Here is a 24,680-nt window from a genome sequence, read left to right as displayed (position 1 = left end):
TACGCTTAAATTGTCAAGTTTATATATATATATTTTTCCCGATAATGCAGTCAGATACAAATATAAAGATCAGTACCAAACAGAAGATCCCATGTCAATTAAAATAGGGGTTATGAAAACTGCATATGCAACAATGATTAAAAAAACATTTTTTTTTAGCACACACACTGTTTGTTGTGTGAATGTCTGTAAACTCAGCACATTTCTGCTGTTTTCTTATGGCCAAACACATCTGCTGGTAAACTGTATGAATCCTCTCGTTTTAAACATGTTTTCAATCACACATAGACTCTTTCATATGAAAACAGGAGGCTGAAATAGAAGCAGGTAAAAGTGGAAATATATAGCCTGTATGAAGTGCCTGTCAGCTGAAGGTTCTCGTTACACCTGTCCGTGTGTCCATGACCCCTAAGCCAAGAAACCCACCCTGAACACCATAGCCTTCTTTCATTTACAGAGTCTTGCTTACTTTCTACGAAACCTGTTTAAACCCTTCAGTTATATTTGTTAAAGGATATACTGTATATGTGAAACTTTTTATGTGTGTGTAAACTTGCTCAACATGTAGCCAGTTGTGGTGTGAAAAATACGAAGTTGTAATATTGTAAGCAAATGAATGACTAGTCGAGGACAATGCATTTCCTTTATCTTATAATGATGTAATTTATAAATTATAATGATTCTTTATCAGAATTAAAAGAGTAGTTTACTTTAAAATAAGCCCTCATTGCATAGTAGGAATAAAGATTACTATGGAAAGTCAATGGGGCCTTTTAAAGTGAACTTCTCCTTTAATATCTATAGTGCTGTTTGTTTTACAGTATGACTCTTTCTGCAAACAAATGATTTGAATAAAAACACAGCATCCTATTCTGTCTGTTATGATGACTGACAGAACTGGCTAAACTAAAACAAAGCATGCCACTCATTCTTATATTATTTGGCATTTTAGTGTGCAGTGCTGTTTAGTTCTAAGCGTACATTTCCCATCATGCTTTGTGTCAGGATAATTAGAGCAGACATCATCATTTGAATCTTCCTGTGGTCTGATGGATGTATTGGTGTTAGATTGGTCCCCCAGGACATGTTTTAATGAGGAAATGGTCTTATCAATGAGTGATGTAAGGTATGTTAGTCAGAACAGGGTTCATGTCCAGGGCGCAGTCACACAATGACCCACCTTCATGGCAGAACTTGATAACATCATGTAACTCTGATTTGCTGGAGCTGGATCAGACTGGTATCCAATACCCCTGTGAACCAAAACCACATGGAAAGATACACAGTCATGTTCATCTTTTCTATGGGCATTTTACTGTGTGTTCAGACCTCCAATCGCAAGTTTCTAGGCGTTCCTAGCTTTGGTTGCTCCAGTAACATTTATTAACTGACGAGAGATGGATGACGTGAGCTCCTCTACTTTACTCCTATCGGTAGCCGCTCCCGAAAGTCGCTCATTATTTGCGTAAAGTTGAGCAAATCTCAACTTTGTTGCGTAGCTAGACACCCCGCTTCCTGTCGCTAACGGTCACTGTTGCTCGTGTCGCGGGAAGTCGAGGGCTCTATTGAAACGAATGACATCGCCTCGCTTTGTCGCTGGGGTCCAAACGGGGCGTTATAGATGCTTCTTTCTTTTTTTCTGCACACATATCTTTGTGTTATTTCTTCTCCACCCTTGTCTCTCCTCTGTTTCGTCCGTTTATTTTTTGGCTTGTGGAGAAACTCCTGCTAATTGGAGTTCAGAAGTCAAAGGGTTGTGTGTTCGGCCCGCCGTGTGTGTGTACAGGAATGTGTTAGTCCAGAGGTCGGCAACCCGTGGCTCATCTGCCTCCCTGCAGTCTTTATAAGGCCCTGTTTATGCCTGGGATTAAGATGCGTTTTGGTCGATCGGATGACAAGTGGACGAAAGAGGCACATACCCGTTTACACCTGCTGCGGGCTGCAACGATTCCTTGAGTAATTTGAATGCAAAAATTGTTTAAGCCATTTAACTACAGTACACACGGACCACCGCGTTTCCCCACGGACAATGATTACTGACGCACAGTCCGCAAAACTCTGGGCATGTTATGTAAACACAGAAGACGCTGCAAAATAAATGACAGAAAAATCGATCGATTTTCGTTTCTAGTCTGACAACCGCGAGACTGCGACAAACAGTGTGTGTACGTGCGTTAGAATGATGAGAGAACATTGTACTTGGTACGTTCATAATCTTTAAACCGAACTTTTCGGACTTCAGCCGGCAAATTTTATCCTGTCTGACTAGCGCGCGTCACAGAACGTATTATGTCCAAAGGCTGAACGCGGTCTTTGTGGCTGTTTAACACATGCGCGCCTGACAGGGCTGTACTGTGCAACATATAACTTTATGTATTTACCAGTGTACGTTAGCACGCATGCGATACAGTTTGACAGGTGCATTAAACTGAGCCGCTTGTTTGTTTAAAGTGCGTTTGTCGTTGTGCTTGTTTCTGTGTAACGTTATGGCGCACCACTATTTTACTTAGTTTTAGTCTATTTTGCGAGTGAAACTTGTTGTCCGGCTGCATTGAGTCCATATAACTAGATGCGAATCCTGTTATTTAAACATGCCATCTGGCTGTTCTGCGTGTCTGAGTGAATGAACTGCATGCTACACGCGTGATTCTCATGGATTTGTCCGCGTCTGCGCTGTATGAGGACATGAACACATGAACTTCATCTCCTTTCAGAACATTTTACTGAGTGAAGCTATCACACACTAAATAATAAGCGTCTTCCGACAGCCTGCCAAAATAAAAGTCTGGTTAACTACAGTAGTTTCACTTCTTGCCAGGGACAAAAATGTATAAATTGCTAACACCTAAATTCATTAAAAATCGCACTATATTGCCACCTAGTGGTGCAACTGGGTAACTACTACATTACATGTATAACAACCTGTCTTAGTCATTTAAAGGTTACATATATTTTGCAGCTCCAGACACATTTTATTTGGTCGGAGATGGCCCAAAATGGCCCTTTTGGTCGCAAAGGTTGCCGACCCCTGTGTTAGTCAAAGCCCGCAGCTGAACGAGACCTTTAAAACCAACCGCAAATCACAAATTGTTGTTTAAGAAAGTTTTAAACGTGACTTTTTAGATGTTGCGTTCGTTAGGAAGCATCAGGATGTGTTATGTTGACCGGATGAGACCTGCTTGTGTAGGATAATATTCCCCAGATTCCTGAAACATCATTCCAGAGATAATCGCTTTATCGGTCGATGGGAGCAGTCCGTTTTGTGCTGAATGGGCTCATTGTAGTGAATTGACTTAATTTCTTTTGCGTGCCATGAGTTATCGGACACGGGTGTTGTTTTTGCTCAGATAAGACCAATGCCAGCTGATTCTCAATAGGTTTGCAGGGAAACAAATTGCACAAAGAGCCGCAGGTTTCCAGGGAACACACTCTGTCCTCTATCCTTCTTCATTCAGACATGTTCTGTGTTAGTAATGATCACATTAATAGGCCCTTCAAATTCAGACATTAGTTTGATGTTGTTTCTGTATCTGAATTACCCCTAAACCTCATCTGACCACATAAAGATGAATTGTAAGATTAAAATCTTGTGTTACCTTCTTTTATTAGGCTCTGTGCTTTGGTCATGAACTTGGAAGATTCTCCTGTTTCTTTTAAAGATGGAGGATGTTTAAATGTGCTTTTACACTCGTGTGTTAAAGGGGGCACGAGCCCATCATTCTAGTTTATTTTGTGATAATGATTGGATGTATATGATCTCTCACTGAACGTATTAAACGAATGCAGGCACCGTGCGTGTGGTCTGCTTCCATTAATGTTATAAATGTGTTTTCTGAGTTCGGCAGTGAACCAAGAGTTTGGAGAGATTAAATATTTCATAAGGGAGTGTTTAAATAGAAACAAACTGATGTGGAGGAGAATGTTGCACTTGGGCGGTCAGTGAATTAAAAATGTTCATGGTCCTGTACAGACCGGCTCAAGTTAAAGGACTTGTGCTCATCGTAATCTCATTTTTGACAGAGGTGGCTTTTGCATCTGAACTCTTCATATTATCTATAAATTAATGCGTTTACATGCAGTCTTACTCCGATTATGCTTAATAAGCTGATAAACGTGTAAGGTCATGTAAATGCGTAAAACGGTTTTCTTTTGTCAGGAAAGCTCATTAACAGTGTAAGCAAAACCCGCTCGGCAGAGGTAGTTTTTTGCCCATTACTCAGATTCCGTGCGGCATGTAAACGCCTTTACCGTTTTTCTCTCAGTTGTGTTTATGTGCACATGTCTGACAGCGCAATAGTAGAAGTCCCAAACGGAAGTAAAGTAATAGTAAAATAACGCATAAAAGTCCGCTCTGGAATCATGCAGTTGATGTAGAAACGGCAAAATGAAGAACTATTGTTGCATATGCTGGTTATGCGGACATAAGAAGAGATATAAAATACAGCTTCTGACCGTTTTCCATGTAAACGCGGTTTTCTTCGTAGCCGGTTTATTGCATGTAAACATGTGAAAAGGTTTCTTTTTAAGCTGATTTTTGATAGATATCTGTTTATTTTGTGCATGTAAACACACTCACTGACTTGATTCTGTATTGATTTTGTTCTCCCTGAATCTTGTGTACAGAAGTTTATATTCATTCTCATTATCCAGATGCTCCTTTGATGGATATAATTTGCACGTCAGTGTTAAATAATCAATGTTAATTGTTTTAGAATCATAGTTTTGGTAGAAGCGAGTTATTCATTTAAACCGTGCCAATCCATACAAAAGGTGAACAGATTTAAGCTTTACCAACATATGCATGTAAAATGAGGAAGAAAAACATATAAAAACTGTTTGAAAACTAGCCATTAAAAAATCTTTACTGGTTGACTTCTACTGTAGTTCATATGCTCATTTTTGACAGCCATTAAATTCATATACTGCAGTTTGCAGATGAGTTTGAGGTCTGAACTCTTGCCGGAGAGGATATTGGCCTGTTTAGGACACACCATAACCCTGTGAACAACACACACACCGTGACCCAGCCCCCTCCGTGCTGCCTGAATGAATGTGCATTGATTATATTCTATTGCAAACATGTCTCAAGTGTGCACATTGATCGCATGCTCACACACACACACACACACACACACGCATGTTTACACGCATGCACACCAGCTCATTTTTGCACCTGTCACAGAGAAGAGGAAGCTCTCCAGCGGTGCTCGTGTGTGTGTGTAAGGTCTGCCTTACACTCTGCCAAGGTGCTCTGCCATTAATATTTAATTGATGCTTTGACACGACAGGCAGAAAGAGAAAGAGAGAGAGAACGAGAGAGAGAGAGAGGGTTGAGGTTAAACTGGCTTTATTTCATCCAGTCGTGGATGCTGTGATGTCTCAGCACACGCTTTTCTCTGAGAGAGAGAGTGGGGGAGAGATAGGGAGAGTGGGGGGGGAGGAGGAAGGTTTGAATGTCTTATCATCTGTTTACTCGCATTCCGACCTCCACGGATGCTGACAGAACATCCACCTTTATAACACCCCGTAAATTACAGATTTGCTCTAAATGATACCCCTGTGTATAGCTCGGGGAAGAAAACGGACACGCTTGACATTGGCAGAGTTTCTCTTCTGTTTTTGTGGATTTTGTGAGTTTGTTTGGATGCGAAAGCTTTTCTCTACACTGGCAGTTGGTGAGTTGACATTTCTTTAGCTAGAATATTGTGGATGTCATTGCACACATCTTGTTAATTTTATAATGTTGATGCACTCTTGAGTTTTTTTTAAGGAGAGATTTGGCTAATCAAATCTAGTACAGATCTTTTAAGGGTTATGTCATAAAAATGAGTATTTACTATAGTAAACTGCATTCAAGTTCAGAGACACTCGGAACCTTAAAGTAAATGTTAAATATACTACAATATTTACTACAGCTAACACTAGAGAATACTACAGTTTACTATAGTATACTACAGTATTTTCCTTGTGGATATCTAGAGACCATAGATATCATCGGTGGGCCCTTTATTGACTACTGTACACAAAGACCAGCCTAGCAACCGCATATCAGCGCCTTGGCAAGGCAAGCATCCCTCTCATATTCTTCTTAAAATGAAAAGATCTACTGTGTCTATAAATTTCCAGACAGAGGTATAGCTTACTTGTGGTTGTCTGCACTTGTTTGTCTCCAGAAGCCAAGATGAAGGGTGTATTTGAGTCTCCTCCGACGTGAGTTTGGCTGTGTTTCTGAGGCATGTGAGAGTGGAGGATGTCGAGGAGGGGAGAGCAGATCGCTAGGAGATCAAAGCACACACGCGTGTCTTTTCATGACCCATCTGTTCGTCTTCAGCCCCTCGGAGTGGCCGTTTCACGTGTGCATGTGTGTGTGTGATGGTTCCCAGTGGGGTTGCCTCCTAAATTGCTTATAAATGAAGTGTGGTTTTGTTATTGCTAGAGTTAAGTTCATTTGGACCATGCTTGTACATGAGAAATTGGTTGCTAGGAGGTTCTGATGGGTTCTTAGGTGATTGCTGACTGGTTTAAAACGAGCCCACCAGTCCATCAAGGGTCCTTCTTTTAGTGTAAGTCTTTAAAGTCCCAGTGAAATGAAAAATCACAATGCCAATTTTTTCATGAAATATTGCAGCGTTTGTTGTAAATAGTTTATCAATGTGGCTCATTCTCTTTTTAAAATTTGTGTACCTTCATAATCTTTAGTTAAAATCTGAAAATGCACTTCCTTCCTGTAATGACTATCCATCTTAAATGACGTATGTAAGACTGCTTGGGCGGAGCATCCGTTAACTCCTCCCCTTCACCTGTCAGTCTGCTGCTAGTTCCATTTCAAAATGCAGCGGCTGTTTTTATACATCAAATCGCAGAGAAAGACGAAAGCCACGGCCACCATTTTTCTCATTAGAAATTCCATTTCACTCGGAAATGCTTCAAAACATGGAAGTAAAAACGATCGCAAATTCCGGTTCACGGGGACTTTAAATGTTTTAGAGGTTATTGTGAACGTTGTCTGGAGTATCTTCTGTCGACCAGCCTCCTCTGTTAAAACATTCTGTAATGGATTCTCATCTCTAGTTGTAGACATTAACATAACGGTGGCTTGTAAATAAATATCTTTTCAACATGACCTGTTGGAAGAATTTAATTGTGGTTTATATTTTCCGCCTAGTTGGAGATTTATTCTCCAGCGTTTCAAGCTCTTGGACGCATTATTTTTCAGGAATTCATTCCCTTATTGGAAACTTTTCCCTTGGAAGCCCTTTGAAACAATGGGGTCATTGGTCGTATTATGAAACCCCACAAAATTGTAACGTTTTCATAAATGTTCCAAGACTATTATCATTGCTGAAGAGATTTTACACTCTGAAGAAAAAGAGGCACTTTCAGTGACCCAGTGCATTCTGGGAGAGCTTTATTAACACTTGGAGACGGACGGCAGCGACCCGTCACGTTTGAGGAATTACAGTCATTCTTCAGAGGTGGGAGAGATTTCACATCTGTATGGAAATCTAGACATGTTTTCTAAACCAGTGATTCAAAGCAGAGATGTTTGACATATGCAAATTAGCTGTAATGTAGCCAATTAATTTTGTGAGAACAGAAATCTCAATTTATTCTTGATGGACAAAATTAGTGATGGATAAATTTAATGGCGCTGATTCGGAGTTGTTGAGAAAGTGACCTCTGCTGTATATGCTTAACATAAGTGTGTGAGTCTGTGTTTGTGTATCTGTTGTGGCTTCTGTACGGCACAGCGTGCATGAACCCTAATGAGCCGAGATCATCCAGACGTCTGGAATACGTTTGTTTTCCCCGAGGTCTTTAGTGATGTCTCGGCCTGAAGAGCCTTGCTGGAGAGATGAGACCCCATCCAAAACCTTCAACCCTAAACTCATCCAAAGTTCGAACTTATCCAAATTGACTTTCTGTGTACTGAAGGAAAAAAACTGTGGGTACAATGCAAATGAAACCAGAAAACAATGGTGACTATGGCTAAACCCTGGTTAATTTATGTGATTGCTTTTAGAATTGTTAGTATTTTCTGTCCTGCGGTGAGACTCTATCATTGGCTTGTTGTTGCATCCGTTGACATACTGAACATTAATAATAATAATAATTTATTTGATTATTAATCTGTTTCGCTAATGAAACGCTCATCCATTTGTTCTCATGTATTTGGCTGTTATTCCCGTAGTTAATCAGATCGGATTCTCCGGCCCCTGGGGCCGTGTTCTCCCTCCACATCGCTGGATTCCTCAGCGCTTTCAATTCATTCTCCAGGGCTTCACTGTCGCCATGACGACAGAATCCCCCACCAAACCCGCGGAAACCCCTTCAGCACGGCCTAATGAGAGCGAGTCAGCTGCAGTAGGGCAGTAGCCCTGTCTATTGTTTGCAAGCACGGCCCTGTGTGTGTGTGTGTGCGTGCGTGCGTGCGTGCGTGCGTTTGTGCATGTGCGTGTGTGTGTGCGTGTGTGTGCCTTGGAGACGTATCGCAGGGTTCAAGATGAGGCACAAATTTCTTCAAAATAGAATCGACACAAAATGACAGCGGCTGTTTTAACTTGTTGTTTTTGATTTACACTATAGCTTCAAGTATATGTTTGTGTAGTATGCATACTATGGACAATATAAGGATCTGGAGTATACATGACTGTGTGACCTCATTTTCCAAAATGAGCGATTTGCAACATCTCATCAGTGTGTTGCATGGGAAAATGTATCCCACGATGCAATGCGCTCAACTTTCAAGTGTGACCAGAATAAAAATGTGATTTTACTACATGCTCAAATGTTATGACATTATGCACACAACTCGACTCAGTAAATCTAAATATATTTTCTAGATAACTGCATAGTACTTGAGTTAAATGTAATGTATTGACATGTAAATCAGATGCTGTCACGATAGGATCTGGTGTTGATCCACTTATCAACTTATGAAAATGTTTGTCTTGAATGCTTTTGCACACTTTTACATGCTCTAATTTTAATAACAAGTAGGCATTATAGTGCACACTGCGTAGTATATAAAGTACATGAGTACTTCATTCTGAACACGGCCTTTGTGTGCGAGAGTTCAAACATCTCCCCCCTCCTAACCCGAGCGTTCTTGTGGCCTCTCCTCAGATCCCTGAAGAGCTCTCGGCTCCATCTTCAGCTGCTTAGACGCCAACCTCCGCAAGAGTCCTTAATGAATCAGTTCTCATCCCTCGATGCCATGGCGTTCAAGTAAGTAGTTGTTCCGCATCTTGTGTGCCGTGAATGCATCTTCTGTTTTTCTTCTTGTTTTCCTGAATGATGTCAGAGTCTATCATCAGGTTAGCAGGACCGCGATTGCGTCTTCACGGGAAAACACTGGCACATAAAGAGTCTTTTCTCTGAGGGCCTCTCGGAGATGTTGGGTTGTTTGCGTGGAGGCTGATTTGCATTTAGTTTTGGCAGTGTTGAGGTTGTCATGCTGGCTGTTCTTTTGTTTTACTATCGTCACTTTTTTTGTGTTTGTCTTGTGTGGTCTTTCATCTGGAGTTCTCCACGCTGACAGATAAAAAGATGTTTTATTGTCTTCAATAGATATTCATTAGCTGAGGGTAGATTGACATCCTGGTAATGTTCTCCACACTGAGGTGACTGAGTTTGAGGTTTTAAAGCTAGTCACCCGAACCCATGAAAGTAAAGTCACTTATGATATCTTATTAATGGACATCCATGAGATTAATGAGTGAAGTAGAGCAAATGAAAACTTCTGCTTAAATCTCATTTCTCATGCATTCCTCCTGAGAAAGAGTCAGAAAAGTGTCTGTCATGAGAGTTTCAGAGGAGATGTCAACAATGTGTCAAACTGAGCTCAGATTTGTCAAGTCTGCAATCAAAAGTCAATATTATTGGAGATCTCAATATGAACTCAAACATTTCTCATCAAATTTACTCGAATCCAGATTATTTCACCTCTACAATCGACATTCATTTTACACATCCATACTCTATTTTGCACATGTATGTCTCATTTTTGTCGTCAACAGAGACCCGCGTGTACGACGTAGATAAAGTTCTAGATCAGTAGAAAAAAGATGTTTAGTCGGTGAAGTTGTGAGTGAATGCTGACGCCTCTGTTATTGATTGACAGCTGTCAGATGTCTTTCTAACACACACGATGACTCTTGAAAGTTTGGACAGAGGGCTGAAGCCAAGCTGTCATTTATTGGAGTTTCCCTGATTTTAAACTAAACTAGTGAATCATTTGTAGGGTTCGTTTCCAACACAATCTTCTGTTTTTACAGGTTGACATCATATGCAAATAAATGCACGGACATTCATCTGAGATGTAAATAAACGTGAAAATATTTCACATAGAAAATAATTCCATTTTTTATCAAATAACATCTAAAGCCGCATCATCATCGTCATCACTGACACTCGTGGAAGTGTCAAGCTCGTTGAGAAGTTGTCAGAAAGATCAGATGTATCCTAGCAACCAGCTGATCGGAGGCCCCGACTTAGTCGTCCATTGTATTGCCTGTGCCTGTCACTTTTGTAGCGCAATTGTTTGTGCGGTGGAATGATAAATGTGCTTCTGAAGAGACAGAAAGAAGAACAGAGAAAGGACAAGAGAACAAAGACGCCCTCCTCACAACACTTCTTTAGATTCGTGTTTATCTGAATACATGTCTTCCTCCTTTTCTTCATCTCTCTCTCTCTCTCTCTGTTTGTCTGATGTCTCAGTTAATGTTGACAGAAGTGTTCTTGAGGACGCCAGTGCATCATTTTCACTTCACTGTTTTGTTATTTTGAATCTTCGTGTTTGTTTGTATTGTTTGTGAATAGCTTTGCCTGTTGTCTTGTCTCGGAGTCTAGATTTGAGTTTCTCCGAAAGTTCCCAAAAGAAAGGTCTGGAGCAGATGTTACACTCACACATGCTCTCTTTTAAAAAAAAGTTGTTTTGGACAGGTCAACAGTATTTTGGCGGCATAATGTGTTGGTTAAAGATCTGGGTGCTTACGTGCGTAAACCATGTAGATTTAGTCTTTTTGATGTGTGTATTCACACTCAGTGTCTGGATGGTAAGTGTTTACGCTGAGTATATTTTTATATTCACCTCGATTTAGGGAATTGTATATTTCAATACCAATTTTATGTTTACTGTCAAATAAACATTCCGCGCATGTGGGCATGATGCTGGTTGAAAACATCTTTCTTGTGTGTTTGCAATGTGTGCAAAACAGGAAAACTGCAAGTTGTGCAGTTATTTCCTTTGCACGGTGCATATAAAAAAATCTTCTGTAGATCCACATGTGCAAGTCAGTTTTAAAAATATTGATGAAAGAATAAAGATCTACGTTATTAGATATAAGAGAGGGTGACATCATCTAATCCATCATCTTCTGTGTTATTGGCACGCATCAATTTTATAAAGCCTGCATGGTTTATTTATTTTAATATGATTCATTTACTTGATACGGTTATTCTGACTGATCGATACATTGTATCATTTCATTTGAATGAATTCTTTTGAAATTGTTACATTAATCTTTAACATTGTTTTATTCTTTTCAAAACTTCAAAACAAAAATCTTTGTTGTTGTTGTTGTTTATTCTCACTATGTGAAAAATGAAATGTGTTTTATAAATCTGTTTACATACACTTGTCCCCTCTTCATCTGCCCTTCTCTACTCCTCATGGATATCAGTGTCTCATCAGCATATGAACAACGTGAGGTCACATGACCTGGTGATGATTTAGGCACAGTTCAAAGGTCAAGATCCACTGACCTGTCACCTCTGGGCTTATAACGACTCGAAAACAAACCGGAAACCATCTGCTGAAGCCGCTGTCAGAATGTGAATCATTTACAAATCGTTTAAGTCATCTCCAGTTTTGATAGGTTTTCCTTTTTGTTTGACGAATATGAACCGCATCTCTTGCTTAGAATCTCGGCCTAATAAACCTTTGACTAATATCTTTATCATCCCCACATAAAAAAATACTGTGGTATTTTATAGTAAACTGGAGTAAAATTCCTAGAAGTATTTTCGATCTTTTCAGGCCTACATTTTGAACATTGACTTCTAAATAAATCGAAGTTGATTAATATCTCATATCCTGACGTCTTTGAGAGGTTTGCGTGAGCCTGTATTGAAATATAACAATATTCTCCTCTGGTTTTCAAGTGCCACGGTCATCCATCAACTCTGTTTGTTCTCACATCTCTTATTAACAATCCAATGATCGTCTCTGTGTTCAATGACAGAATCATTCATTATGAAGAGGGCGACCCGTGACTCCTTCGCTTCCTCATCCTCTGTTTGACTGACGCCTCGGTCGCTGCGTGAGACGTGCCGGATGCTGAAGATGCGTTTTGTCCGAGGTGTCTGAAGTGGCGTTCGAATGTTTCCTCTCGCCGTGACCTTTGACTTGTAGCGCATCAATTTTAGGCCGCTGTCAGTACTCTTGACAAGAGCTCAAGTTGGTGTGTGAGATAGACACCTGCCGTTGGGAGAGGGTGAACTAGATTTTGAGAACGTCCTCTCAGAGCTGATACAACAAAAGCTCCGGGGACATTGAATTAAATTGAGACTGACATCAGAAAGACATTAGCATGCACCACAGTCCCTCGTTGGGTCATTGTGTTCCACGGCGTTCTGTGTTTGTGCGCTGGAATTACGTCTGCATGACTGGCTGGATTTGTCAGTGACCCCTCGACTCGTTCACGGTTAACAGACTGAAGTTCACTCGCTTTCTCTCTGTCATTAGGAAATGTTTCTGATGATTTCTTTAGTTATAGGTTCATGATCTCTGTGATGATAACTAGACAAAAGTGCTGGATAGTTCTTCTGCTTTGTGTTTGTCTTTACGAAACACATTGAGATTCGACCAATGGGTGTTTCCAAGGGTTCATTTGGTCATTCCCAAATTCTGAATTTAGACACTTGCAACAAAATTTCCCTAAATGTTTTGAAGTGTCATGTAGAAACTGCGTTACATGAATATGGAAAATGAGCATTACTTGTATAGTGTCGTCAAAGGGAAGTTCAAATTGCTTTTATCAGATGGAAACCGGTTCTGAAATGTCAAGAGATCAGAGATTGTTCAGGAGGATAGTGTTTTATTTGCATGTTTGCGTAAAACAGCCTTGGTTTGAGTCGTGTGTCGAGAGAACTCATAGCTCCTAATCTGCTTATGATTTTGAGTTGGTGAGTAAAATGTTTTCGAGTACATTACAGTATTTTTTGTGACTTTTTTTGCTGCTGTAATTTTGATCAGTAAGGTAATGTCAAATGTCTAGGATTTCATGTTAATGTTATGGATAGGATTGTTTTGCTTTTGTTTTCCATATGACTGCTGTTGTGTCTCGTGTATTTGTGTTTGTGACAACAGTGTTTGTGTGTCAGTGTGAGTGTTTTACTCGTGTGAAAATATCATGAACCGCATTTAAAACAGGCTGTTAAAACCACTGATGTTAAACTTCAATCTGCCCTTCATTCATTCATTCTTTCTTTCTTTAGAGAGGTGTTTTTCTGAGAAACTGTCAAATAACGTACAATATATTTAAATGGAAGGTAACGGATAAATGAAAACTTAAAGTCCCAGTGAAATGAAAAATGACTGCCTATTCTTTCATGAAATATTGAAGCGTTTATTGTAAATACTGTTGCTTATCAATGTGGCTCATTCTCTTTTTAAAGTTTGTGTGCCCTCATAATCTTTAGTTAAAATCTGAAAATGCACTTCCGCCCTGTAGTGACTTTCCATCTCAAATGAAGTTAGACGGCTTGGGCGGGGCATACGTTAACTCCTCCCCTTCAACCATCAGTCGGCTGCCAGTTTCGTCTCAAAATGCAATGGCTGTTTTTATACATCCAATCAATTCGCAGTAAAAAAAAAGCAAGCCACGCCCACTATTTTTCTTATTCGAAATTCCGTTTCGCTTGGAAATGCGTCAAAATACGGCAGTTGAAACGACCGCAACTTCCGGTTCACGAGGACTTTCACATTATAAATGTACTGAATATTGTCTTGTTTTTTAAAGTTGTTTGTTTTTAGTAGACAATGTTTAGAGTTTTTTTTTTTTGTGGCCGTTCATGTATAATTGTTTTATTGAGTTTATTGTTTGAATTGAAAAATCTAGTGAAGTCTAGTGATATTCCCGTATACTGATATACAGTGTGCATCCTCAAAAACAAGTGTGTGTTTGGATCTAAGGTTGAGCTTCCTGTGTGTTTGTCTTTTATCTTGTAAGCGGTTTCTGTTACCGGTAGAAATCTTTTTCACATTTCCTTAAACTCGGTGTTAATAAATATGTGTGATGTGTGTCTTTCATATGTGTGATGTCTAACATCCACTCATACGTCCAGTCGATCTGTCACTCCATGATAACACACTCTCTCTCTCTCATCTCTGTGTCTCTCTTTAGCCGGCGGATTTTATAATTCTCACTGAAGGACGGATCCACTCATCTAGTCGAGCAGCGAGTCACAGGTTAGATGCTTCATCCTCTTTTACGCTCCCTCTCGCTCTCCTCATGAGTTTGTTTTGGGGCTTCTGCTCACTCACTCATCCGCTGTCCGACCTGCATGCTGCGATGACATCACTGCATGAAACTCCTCCCCCTGGGACCGCCCACCAGCTCATGCACGTGTGTTGATCTTGTGTTTAAAGCTGCATGTTACTTTCTTGTTTTGCTTTTTTTTTATCGTTCAGCTGTCATCTCAGCGACACGTGATGCCCTGCAGTTTTTTCTTTCTTTTATTCTTTTTATTCTGTTTGCTCAGTTCTTTCCTGTTTTATGTTTTCCTTTATGCTTGAGATACTTTGTTTCGGGTTTCTACTTTGGCTTGTTCACTCTCGCTCTCTAGCATGTGCCTGGTTTTGATCATTTTAATAATACAAATGCATTTCATATTTTTTCAATTTATGCTAAATTGATGTTGAATTTCTTGACTGTTCACGTTAAGTATATTTGCGGTTTTGCTGAAGAAAAATGAACAATGCTAAAATGTGTTGTTGATTATAGTCAGAAATTACATTTTTGAAAGCAGTTGAGTTTAAAGCGAATCTTTCTTGTGCGGTTTTTGATCTTAGTTTGAGTTGGGTGAGTTGTAGCAGGTACTTTAGTGTCACTGGATCCGGTGTTTCGAGTCGAACGGTGATTTTAGAGGTCTTGTGTATTCAGAATAATGCACGTGCAGTAGTTTATTGTTTTTATTGTGTGATAGTTAAACATGCCTGTCTGTTTATAAAAGATGTACAAGAAAGGTTCCAGTTATACAATTCCAGTTCACTGACAGCATGAATACTTTCAAGAAAATCATTTGGAGACATTTAGAAATAAAATCACAAAATAATCAGGAAAACAAATCACTCCTTCAGCTGTCCTCTGCACAGTTTCTGTCAGGGTTTATTGTTTTATCCATCTGGGTAAACGTTCACAGAGGAGAAGTCAAGAACTAGGTCCAGAAATCCCAAAGGTATCAACATACTTACTGAACTTTGTGTTTCATGTCGTTGAATTTTCTTAGTAATTAAGACATCGAATTAAGAGCGAATGGACCTTCTTCATGTTTCCAGGTTTCTCAACAGCGGAAGTCGTCACAGTTGGGTAAACTTTTATAGCGGTGAATGGGCGACTATCACAAAATATATTTTTTGCATTCTCATTTGATCAGATAGCAAAAGAAAAACTCAACGACAGTGTTTTTACTACTTTCAACAAAAAAAAAGAAAAAAAGTCTGATAACCGCAGTCAAAAGCGAGAATGATGGCAAATTTGCTGTGACTTCCATAGACGCTGTATAAGAAACACCCTCGAATTATCGTTAACTATTTATTTTTGTAACATGATGCAAAGGGTAATATAATACAAAGTATAGTGATATAATCGTACATGTGTCAAAGATGTAAAGAATAAAATGTCAAAATTTAGTTTAAATGATGTTACATTGTCATTCAGTGTAACACAATATTTATGTACAAATTCAAACAAAATGCTTATTCTGACTTGTACATATTCAAATATATAAAAACATAAGGGAGCATATTTCATTTTATTGTGCTTTAAATAAGTAAAAAAAACATGTTATTGACAAATGAGCAAAACCTAGGATAGTTGCAACTAATTAGCATTTGGGGTGAAAGTAATTAGTCTTTTAATATGTCATAAATTGTTTTTTTGTTGTAAATAAGCCTGACAAGATTGTTACACTGATTTACATTTTAGTGGGCGTCTTCTGTAAATCAGGGGAAAATGTATGATATTTATTTTTTGCTCAGAAAAACAAAAACAAAAATGCAATTAAATTAAACAGAAAACTAATAATTTAAAGCAGTATTAAGCTTATTGTTTTTATGCTTAAACCCTTTTTCGTCTTTGACCCATAAACATAAAAAAAAGAAAATATAAAAAACTTTTACGATACTGATGACCGTTGAACGCAAAGGTCCATTTATAGAATTAATTTAGTATTTCTTCATTGTTGTTTGTTTATTCATTTGCAACATCATCTGAACAAGTGGATGTGTAGAGTCCTGTCTGTGTATGATTATAGTCACACAATGTCGCACAGTTAGACGACAGTCTCTTCCTTTCAAACGCTCGGTTCTTGGCCGCAATATTCAATGTGGGCAGTAAAAAAAGAGCGACTTTGAGAACTAAAAGAATCAGACTGTCAGAATGAGCATTTATTCTCATGTTTGCCAAGGTGCAGAAGGAGCCGGGGATGCTGGGAGTTTTCACAAAAGAATCCCAGAAGGCCTTTTTGTCTTGACTGAACTTAAATCCAAGCGTGAAATTGGTGCCGTGCTAAAGATGGTGTCCTCTTACAATGTTAATGATCCCGGGACAGTGAGAAAGAGTCCTGGGGTTTTCTCTTGTTGTGAAGACTCGTCGGGGCAGAAAGAGGAACCGTCAGGAACGGGAAACAGGACGATGTATGGCATAATGAAACCACAGAGTTTCTGGTTTAGTGTGACCTGTCGTGAGCGGAGAGAGAGATTAATAATCAGCAAGAAATCAAATCTTTGTCTTGTTTGCTGACTATCAGCAGGACGTTTTGTTGGATTGTCGTTTTGTCATTTTATTGTCTTGTGCTGGGTGACTCATCGTAGATTTAAATCACGCCTACGTGTTATGTCCATGTTTATGAGCCAATGGTTTTGATGAGTTGTAATAATTGTTAAGATAATGTAAATAAATGTTCTGGGTTTTGGATTGGACACTGGAGGAAATGTTCAGAGTTTTTCTCTACAAAACATTCACGGTGAAATAGTTTTGATGATTTGACTGTTTATTGCACAGACATCGTAACCTGAAATAACCAGAAACCAACACGGCTCTTTTTATTTCCTCAGGGATCTCTGTCTCGCTCTCTCTCTGTTTCATTGAAACTCCTCTCGTGTCGTGTGGTAGGGAGGGATGTAATATAACCCACTCTTAAACCTGATCGCCCACTGTGTGCGAGTTTTATTTATACACGGACACTATTCAGAGAGAAACTAAAGATTCCTGCTTTCATGCACACGCGCACACACACACAGTGTTAATGATTCCTGAAACAACACGCGCACACACGTCTGGTTTACTATCTCCGTGGTGACAGTCTGTAGGTGTAATGTTTTTTATACTGTACAAACTGTATATTTTATACCCTAAACCTAAAGATCATAGAACACTTTTAGCATTTTTAGACAATTTATTAGCTTTTTTGCCCATGGGGACCTCAATTTTGAGTCCCCATGTGTTGGTGTGAAGTCAGGTTTAGGTCCCCACCGGGATATAAAAACATGTCCACACACACACACAGTAGCTCGATAACCACAACACACTGAAAGCAATCTGGCCCTCCCAAGGTTAAAGAACTGTCTCCTAAGATTTTGCCACACGCACACACACGCACACACGCACGCACGCACGCACGCACGCACGCACAGCACCTGTGTTTAGACATCACAGTCCAGACGTCTGTCTTTGATCTGTTCAGACAGTGAATACAGTATTCTCTTATTCTCTCTGTGTGTTCTGTTGTAGTAAATAATGTTCTGAAATGTTCTGACCTTCACACTAGTCCACATCTGCTTACATTCAGTTCACAATGTGCAGATCAGAACAGATGAATATTCTGTCTTCAGTTGACTTTGAAACATGATGTTAGTTGTACGAAACTCCCAAACATCATTTGTTTCAGATGACAGAGGTTTGTAATGTGTGTCCAGATACTGTTGGGGTGCAGTGTAATATCCACCTGCTTCACTTTTGTAATAGTTAAGGGAACGTTGTGGACTGACAGACAAATCAGGATGAAATGAAACCCGACTGTGGCACAGGCCAAGCAGAGGAACATCAGAGGGAAAAGAAGAGCTTCAGATCCTGTTCTGGTTGAGCTCCAGTGACTCGCTGTCAGATCACCGTTTCAAGATTAATCTTCAGATCATAACAGTTTGAACTCATACATGTTTCAGAGAAAAGGTTTTCCTATCAAGAACTCTTTTAGGCTTTTGAGGTTTTTGGAGAAAAAACGTTATTGATGTTAAAGTATTCTTTAGATTCTTCAGATTAGTTTATTGGTGCTGGAGATCGCAGAGGAAAAGTGAAGTCTAGTCCTCCGCTTTAGAAAAGAAACTCTATGTAACCAAAAAACACATTTATGACCCCAAATTGAGTCATAAGTGAGCTTTAAGAAGACAAAAGCAGGGTTATTTATATGGGCAGGGTGTTTGTTTTGCATATGGTAAAATTGATTTTATCCATAAAAAGATACAGTTGCGGAAAAAATACCAGAGACCATTTCAGTTTTTTTTTCAGATTTTACTATTTTTTGTAAAAAATTCTACTAACAATATTTCTCCCAAATTTCAAATAAAAATATTGTTTCTATTAGCAGAAAATGAAATTACAGAAAGATGCTCTGTATTTTTTTAGACCTCAAATACTGCAAAGATAACAAGTTCAGATTCACAGATTCACTGTAATAATTCTACATGTTTTTAAGAAAAGTTAAAAAAATATTTTTTATATGATAACCTGGATTTTTCGCACAGTTTTTTGTTGATGGATGAATTTGTCAGTCCTGAGGTTTGATTTTGTTGAAATTCAGATACTGGACTGGAATGACCTCAGTACATCTAGAAATGATGGGTGCATAAACATTTTTTTCTGCGGCTGGGTATTTTTTTGTTTGCAATAAAGTATTTCCTCATTTTTTTAAAGCTACAATCCATCATTTTTGGTTAAAATCATTATACAGAAAATAAAGTAATTACCACGTAAAGTAGTTTCCTACAATTTTATTTTTCAATTGGAGGCAAAAGTTGCAGATCTTTAAGTGATGGTGTGTGTTTGTATAGTAGTCACAAGTGTGATTTTAGCTTTAAAAACAAAGTTTGAAGTTGGTCCCGGAGTGATATACTACACTTCTCCAGTTATCATGAAATTGTTACCATGGAAACGACAGTAGTTAAATATTGTATCATTGTTGCTTAAATTAAATCATTTATTCACAATTCAACAAGTGTTTAGAGATTTCATGGCTGTTTGGGACTGACTGAGAAACATTTAAGAATGTTCTTTAATGAAATTCTCTTTTGATATCTGTTTGTAAAAGTCCTTTGGAAGCTTTAATGGGAGATGCAGATGTTTAGGGAACTTTTTCGTTTTGGTCTTTTAAGAGAGCACCAGAGGTAGTCATTATGTTTTACAGTGTAGTCACACATGCGTGTCTCTTTCACTCTCATGTAAAGAGTGTGTATTTTAAAGATGTTGTGTAAATATAGGTTTCACTGGGACTGACCCCTCATGAGGTTTTTGTGTGGTCACTTTAGAACTGCCCTGTTCTCTGCCACTGTAATTATTTATGAAGGAGTTATTTTGTGTCCTTTACTTTGGGTTTCTATTAGCTTTCTGTCCTGCACGAGTTAAATCATAACCAGAGCACTGCCTGCTTTCATTTAGATGCCTTTTCAAAAGCAAGTTAGATTTCTATTTCTACTTTCTATTTATATGCATATTTGTTTGTGCTGCATGCAGAATCAGTTATAATTTATCTACCTTAAAAATGCTACTCTGTAAAACAAACGTAATTTTAAAGAATTTCCCTTTTTTTTCTTGCAGATTTTTCACGTATAATGTCAAAGAACAGAGTTTTTAAGAAACAAAAACAGAAAACGTTTTTCTTTACAGATTTTCATGTTTCTGAAATACCGTCAAAAAGCGTAAAATTACAGAAAACGCCGCAAATTTACAAGAAAAACGTAACCCTAAACATGTAATTTTACAGGGAAAACTTTCTGAAATACGGTCAACAAACGTAAAATTACAACAACAAAAAAAGACCGCAAATTTACCAGAAAAACAGTGAAAACTATTTATCATATATCCTTATATCCTATCATTTTAAAGGGGAAAAAATTACGGTATATTTCTGACGCTCCAGCTGACAGGAAATTTTCTGTTTTTTGACGTAATTGTTTTACAGTGTACTCGTAACTTTTTTAATAATAAAAAAAATAAACAAACTAAGTTTATAGATGGTAAGCTTATAGGAGAAAGTTCAACACACGTAAAGATATGTAGGCTATGTAAAGTAATCTGCAATTTAATGCTTTAAACAGAGAGGGTACTAGAGAGGCAAACGTTATGGATTGCAGATTTAATCGTTTAAAATGTGATATGAAGTTTAAATTCAGAATATATAGTTTTATATATATATATATATATATATATATACATTAATATACATGAAGTTATATCCGCTTTCGCTTTGACTCAGTATCTTTGCTCTGTTATTGTGTAGTAAAAGCGGATTGTGTAGTTAAACTGTGGTAATGTGGCCGGTTATCGTACTCCTTTATTTTGTGGTTTGCTGTTTTTAAAGCAGGTGTTGTGTCCTGTTCTGTTATTAAAGACTTCAGAGGCAGTTTGCATTGCCAGTCCCTGCATTGATGTTAGATCTGAAGGTTGTTTGACATGTCACCGAGTTGATTTTGTAGTTTTCTTCCATGTGGACTGTAATTGCACGCTGTCACTTCACTGTGATGTCATGAGAGTTTAGTCATCTGATGCCAAACCGAGAGTTTGGGTTCGATGCTATATTTATGGGTGTGCCGCACATCTGTCAGCTCCCTCAATTTAATGATGGTACATGTGTTTACTTCCATAATGTGACGTGAAAATGTAATGATATCACCCATCAGAATCAGATATGAAAGGTAGTGCAATTATTGGCATAACTTATTACACATCAAATTAAAAATACAAAATGCATGGTTTACCCAAAAATGATATAATTTGGACGTAAACGTCTATGTAAATGTAATTGTGCACAATATTGTAAATATTATGATGAAAACATTTCTGCTGATGTCATCATGGCCCAATCAAATCTCTGGATGAAGTCGAGTCCTGAAACTCTTGAGTCTTGGAAAAGAGCAATCCTAAGCTAAACAACAAACCACTGTGAGACACACACACACACACACACACACACACGCACACACACACACACACACACACACACACACACACACACACACGCACACACACACACAGGCCCTTAAAGCGTGAGAGGTTGCAGAGAAAGACGAGGATTGTGGGAGCTGTCAGCGGGTGTAATGGGAAAGCTGATTCTGGCAGAGGGGCATTGTGGGTCGGCATCGATCACTGTGCCACGTCTGTGAGTGGCAGAACAGAGCGGGTAAAGAGAGAAGGGCAGTGGGGAAGATGCAGGGCACCTTTGGCAAGCGTTAAATGTTCACGGCCGCCGCATAGTTGCCCAGTCGGCAGGATGCCATGGTTTATATCCAGCTTTCATTTCTGAGCCCGTGCGTGCGGCGGACACAAAACAGGTGCTCGGCATACTGTGAGCATTCATGCTGGAAGAGAACGCTGTGTGTGCACATGGGGTGGGTTTGGAATGGCATACTTCTGTGTGACGTGTACTGTATATTATACAGTAATACAAATTTTACTGTATGCATAGAGTAATCGTGTGAACCACCATCTTTGCCAAATTGTGCAGTAAACTGTCTAGTATCCCAGAATGCAGTGCACTAGACTTGACCTTCTATGAGCATGTGTGACAAATGAACCAAATGTGATGTCAGTCCCAAATCTGATTTCTTCTAACGAAAACTGAGCAATAATAGAATGATTTTAATACTTCAAAAAGTGATGTATATTTAAAGCGGAGGTGACGCACACGGTTTCTGCCAATCTCATGTTAATCTTGAGTACCTATAGAGTAGTATTGCACACTTCGTATCTTCGAAGAGTCTTTAGTTTTTTTCACATTTATAAAAGACAGATACAGCTGTACGATTATTTCCGAAAATATAATAGAAATACTGCGTAATACGTCCAACTCGTTTTTTTGACACTTTTCTCTTGTTTAGCATGAGAATCCAACACTTGTAACGGTGTAAATAAGTCAGAATGCATGAAATAGCTTTAAAAGTTTAAGGGGGATGCAGAAGCATGGAGACCGAGAGAGTGCTCATTTCTTTTTCCAGAAAGTTTTTGAATTGTTATTTAAAATGTTATGCACTCACACACACAACTGTCTGCTATGTGTGAATCTTTTGTTAATTGTTTACAGTGTGTGTGTTTGGGGGGGTTGTTCACGCACACACACACACACACGCACGCACGCACACACACAAGAACAATAGGGTCTTTGTATGTGTTTGACCTTCTTAAGTAAAACCTTGCCAACATCATGTTGTGTAGGCCTATTTGATGATTTGGTGTGTGGTGTGTTTGTGTTGTGATTGTTTCCTCCCTGAGGCTGTGAAAACTCATCTGCTGGAGATCAATGTTTGTTATTTACAGTGTTGATTTCTGATACATCCGTCACTGGTGTATGTCAGTCATCGGTCACACTGATGCCCGCGGCAGGTTTGACCGCTTTCCAAATGTACGTGTCTTTCTGGGTTTCTGCCTAAACTTACATTTTGATCTGTAGATGACGATATTAGAAAGCTGTTGGATGAGTATGTGATGCCTAAAGCCACAATGTGTTTCTGCTGTTCTTCATTCTATATTATGCAGAACTACGTGTGAATGTTAGAGGAATTTGCATTTGTTTACTTTGTCCACTAAAGGAACTGAAAAGAGTGTTTCTGAATATATTGTGTTTGGTAAAGCCTCCAATAGAGTCGTGTGTTCTCTCCTCGATCAGAAAGAAAGAAATGAAACCGATTCAATATAAAGTGAGCGCTGAGGTCTGTATATCCTCGGTGCTTTGGGCGGTTTGGTGGAAATCTTTCTGTGATGTTGAGATGATGCTCTGTTGGGTCTGTACGCTTTACTCTTATTGAATTCCTCGGTCTTGAGTTTCTCTGTAACTCTCTGCTCTTTTATTCCACAAGTTCAGGACGGTTGGAAATCATTGAAAGAGCTTTAAGTGAACACCTGCTTCATCAACAACCGCCTTTCACATCTCAGTGTTTTCTTGGCTTTTTTGCAGTTATGCATGTTTTGTCCCGACTCTTTAGTAAACATTTGTTTATAACGTATATGTTATAGAACTTAAGCCTTGTTATTGGGTTAGTGTCATACATCAAGTCGTGTTTCAAGAGAGAAAAACAACCTTTTTAAATGCGTGTGTGGACGTGAAACTTGAGGATTGTTATAGAAATGTTTTCACACCAGTTCTGTAGAGAAGTGCTGAACTCTTTTTACCGACACAGTTGTGTGATAACAGTAAACCAGGAAGCATCATCTCAGGTATCATGTTTGTCTTGAGGGTTAGTACACGCGTGTGTATTTGTGATCTCCGAATGTTTGAATATAATATGTACAGACCTGCTATCACTTTCCTGAGCACTTGTGTTTGTGGGAATTCCTTCAAAAGGCAAGTTTTAAAACGTGGGCAACGTTGAGTATCTTCAGAAACGCTGTTGGTTTGTCAAGCAGTGATGTAAAAAAAGGTGCTTCAAAGGGTGCTTTGATGCCATAGAAGAACCTTTTGGTTCCATAAAGAACCTTTAACATCTGAAGAACCTTGCTGTTTCACAAAAGGTTCTTTGTGGCGAAAAAAAGGTTCTTCAGATTATAAAAAGAGTAAGAAAGAGATGGTTCCTTTGGCTGAATGGTTCTTTGTGGAACCAAAAATGGTTCTCTATGGCATCGCTGTGAACAACCTTTTAAGCATTTTTATTTTTAAGAGTGTATAATTGTTTTTGTTTATTGTATACTGTATGTAATGTGTTATGATATAATAGGGCTGTCACAGTTATACAATAATCGTCTCATCGCAATCATTTAATTTACCGCAGTGATTAATACACGGGTGATCTGCAGCATTTTATATCCTCCGTCCTTGATCTGCACTCACTGTTACGTTCCAATGACATTTCTTCATCATTTGAGTGTTTGTTAAAGTAATTCCAGATTTGCTGCATCTACACAGCAAGACGACATCATCCTCATATCTTTTTGGTCACTCTTTAGGGAATGTTACTAGCTATTTACAGAATTGTACATTTCTTAATGTATCTATATTTTATTTATTGAATAAATACATTTTAATTAATCATTATAATCATCAAAGCCTTTAAACAGACAATTAATCGCAATTATTTAATAGACAATTAATCGTCAGCCAAATGTAATAATCGTGACAGCCCTAGGATATGATGCGAGTGTTTGTCATGTGACAGTAGAGCAGATTGTTGTTACCGGTGTCCTCTGATAGAT

General features: G+C 38.7%; 1 protein-coding gene across 7 annotated transcripts in view; it reads left to right on the top strand.

Moving 5' to 3' along the window:
* Positions 1–24,680, top strand: part of sema4d (sema domain, immunoglobulin domain (Ig), transmembrane domain (TM) and short cytoplasmic domain, (semaphorin) 4D) — a 40,112-nt gene that overhangs the window by 699 nt on the left and 14,733 nt on the right. For 2 of the 7 annotated variants that reach the window (XM_057360009.1, XM_057360010.1), the window contains exons 1-2: positions 6,186–6,361; positions 9,127–9,228. In XM_057360009.1, coding sequence (XP_057215992.1) covers positions 6,309–6,361; positions 9,127–9,228 — 155 coding nt within the window. In that variant the 5' untranslated portion in view covers positions 6,186–6,308. Of the gene's footprint in view, positions 1–5,423; positions 5,676–6,182; positions 6,362–9,126; positions 9,229–13,120; positions 13,189–14,408; positions 14,474–24,680 lie in introns of those variants that run through there. The other 5 variants (XM_057360014.1, XM_057360013.1, XM_057360011.1 and 2 more) reach the window with 5 other exon arrangements.

Source organism: Triplophysa rosa, linkage group LG19 (genome assembly GCF_024868665.1).
Source record: "Triplophysa rosa linkage group LG19, Trosa_1v2, whole genome shotgun sequence".
Classification (NCBI taxonomy): domain Eukaryota; kingdom Metazoa; phylum Chordata; class Actinopteri; order Cypriniformes; family Nemacheilidae; genus Triplophysa; species Triplophysa rosa.
The sequence above is the reverse complement of the archived record's forward strand: the minus strand, read 5'-3'. Positions and strand labels throughout refer to the sequence as shown.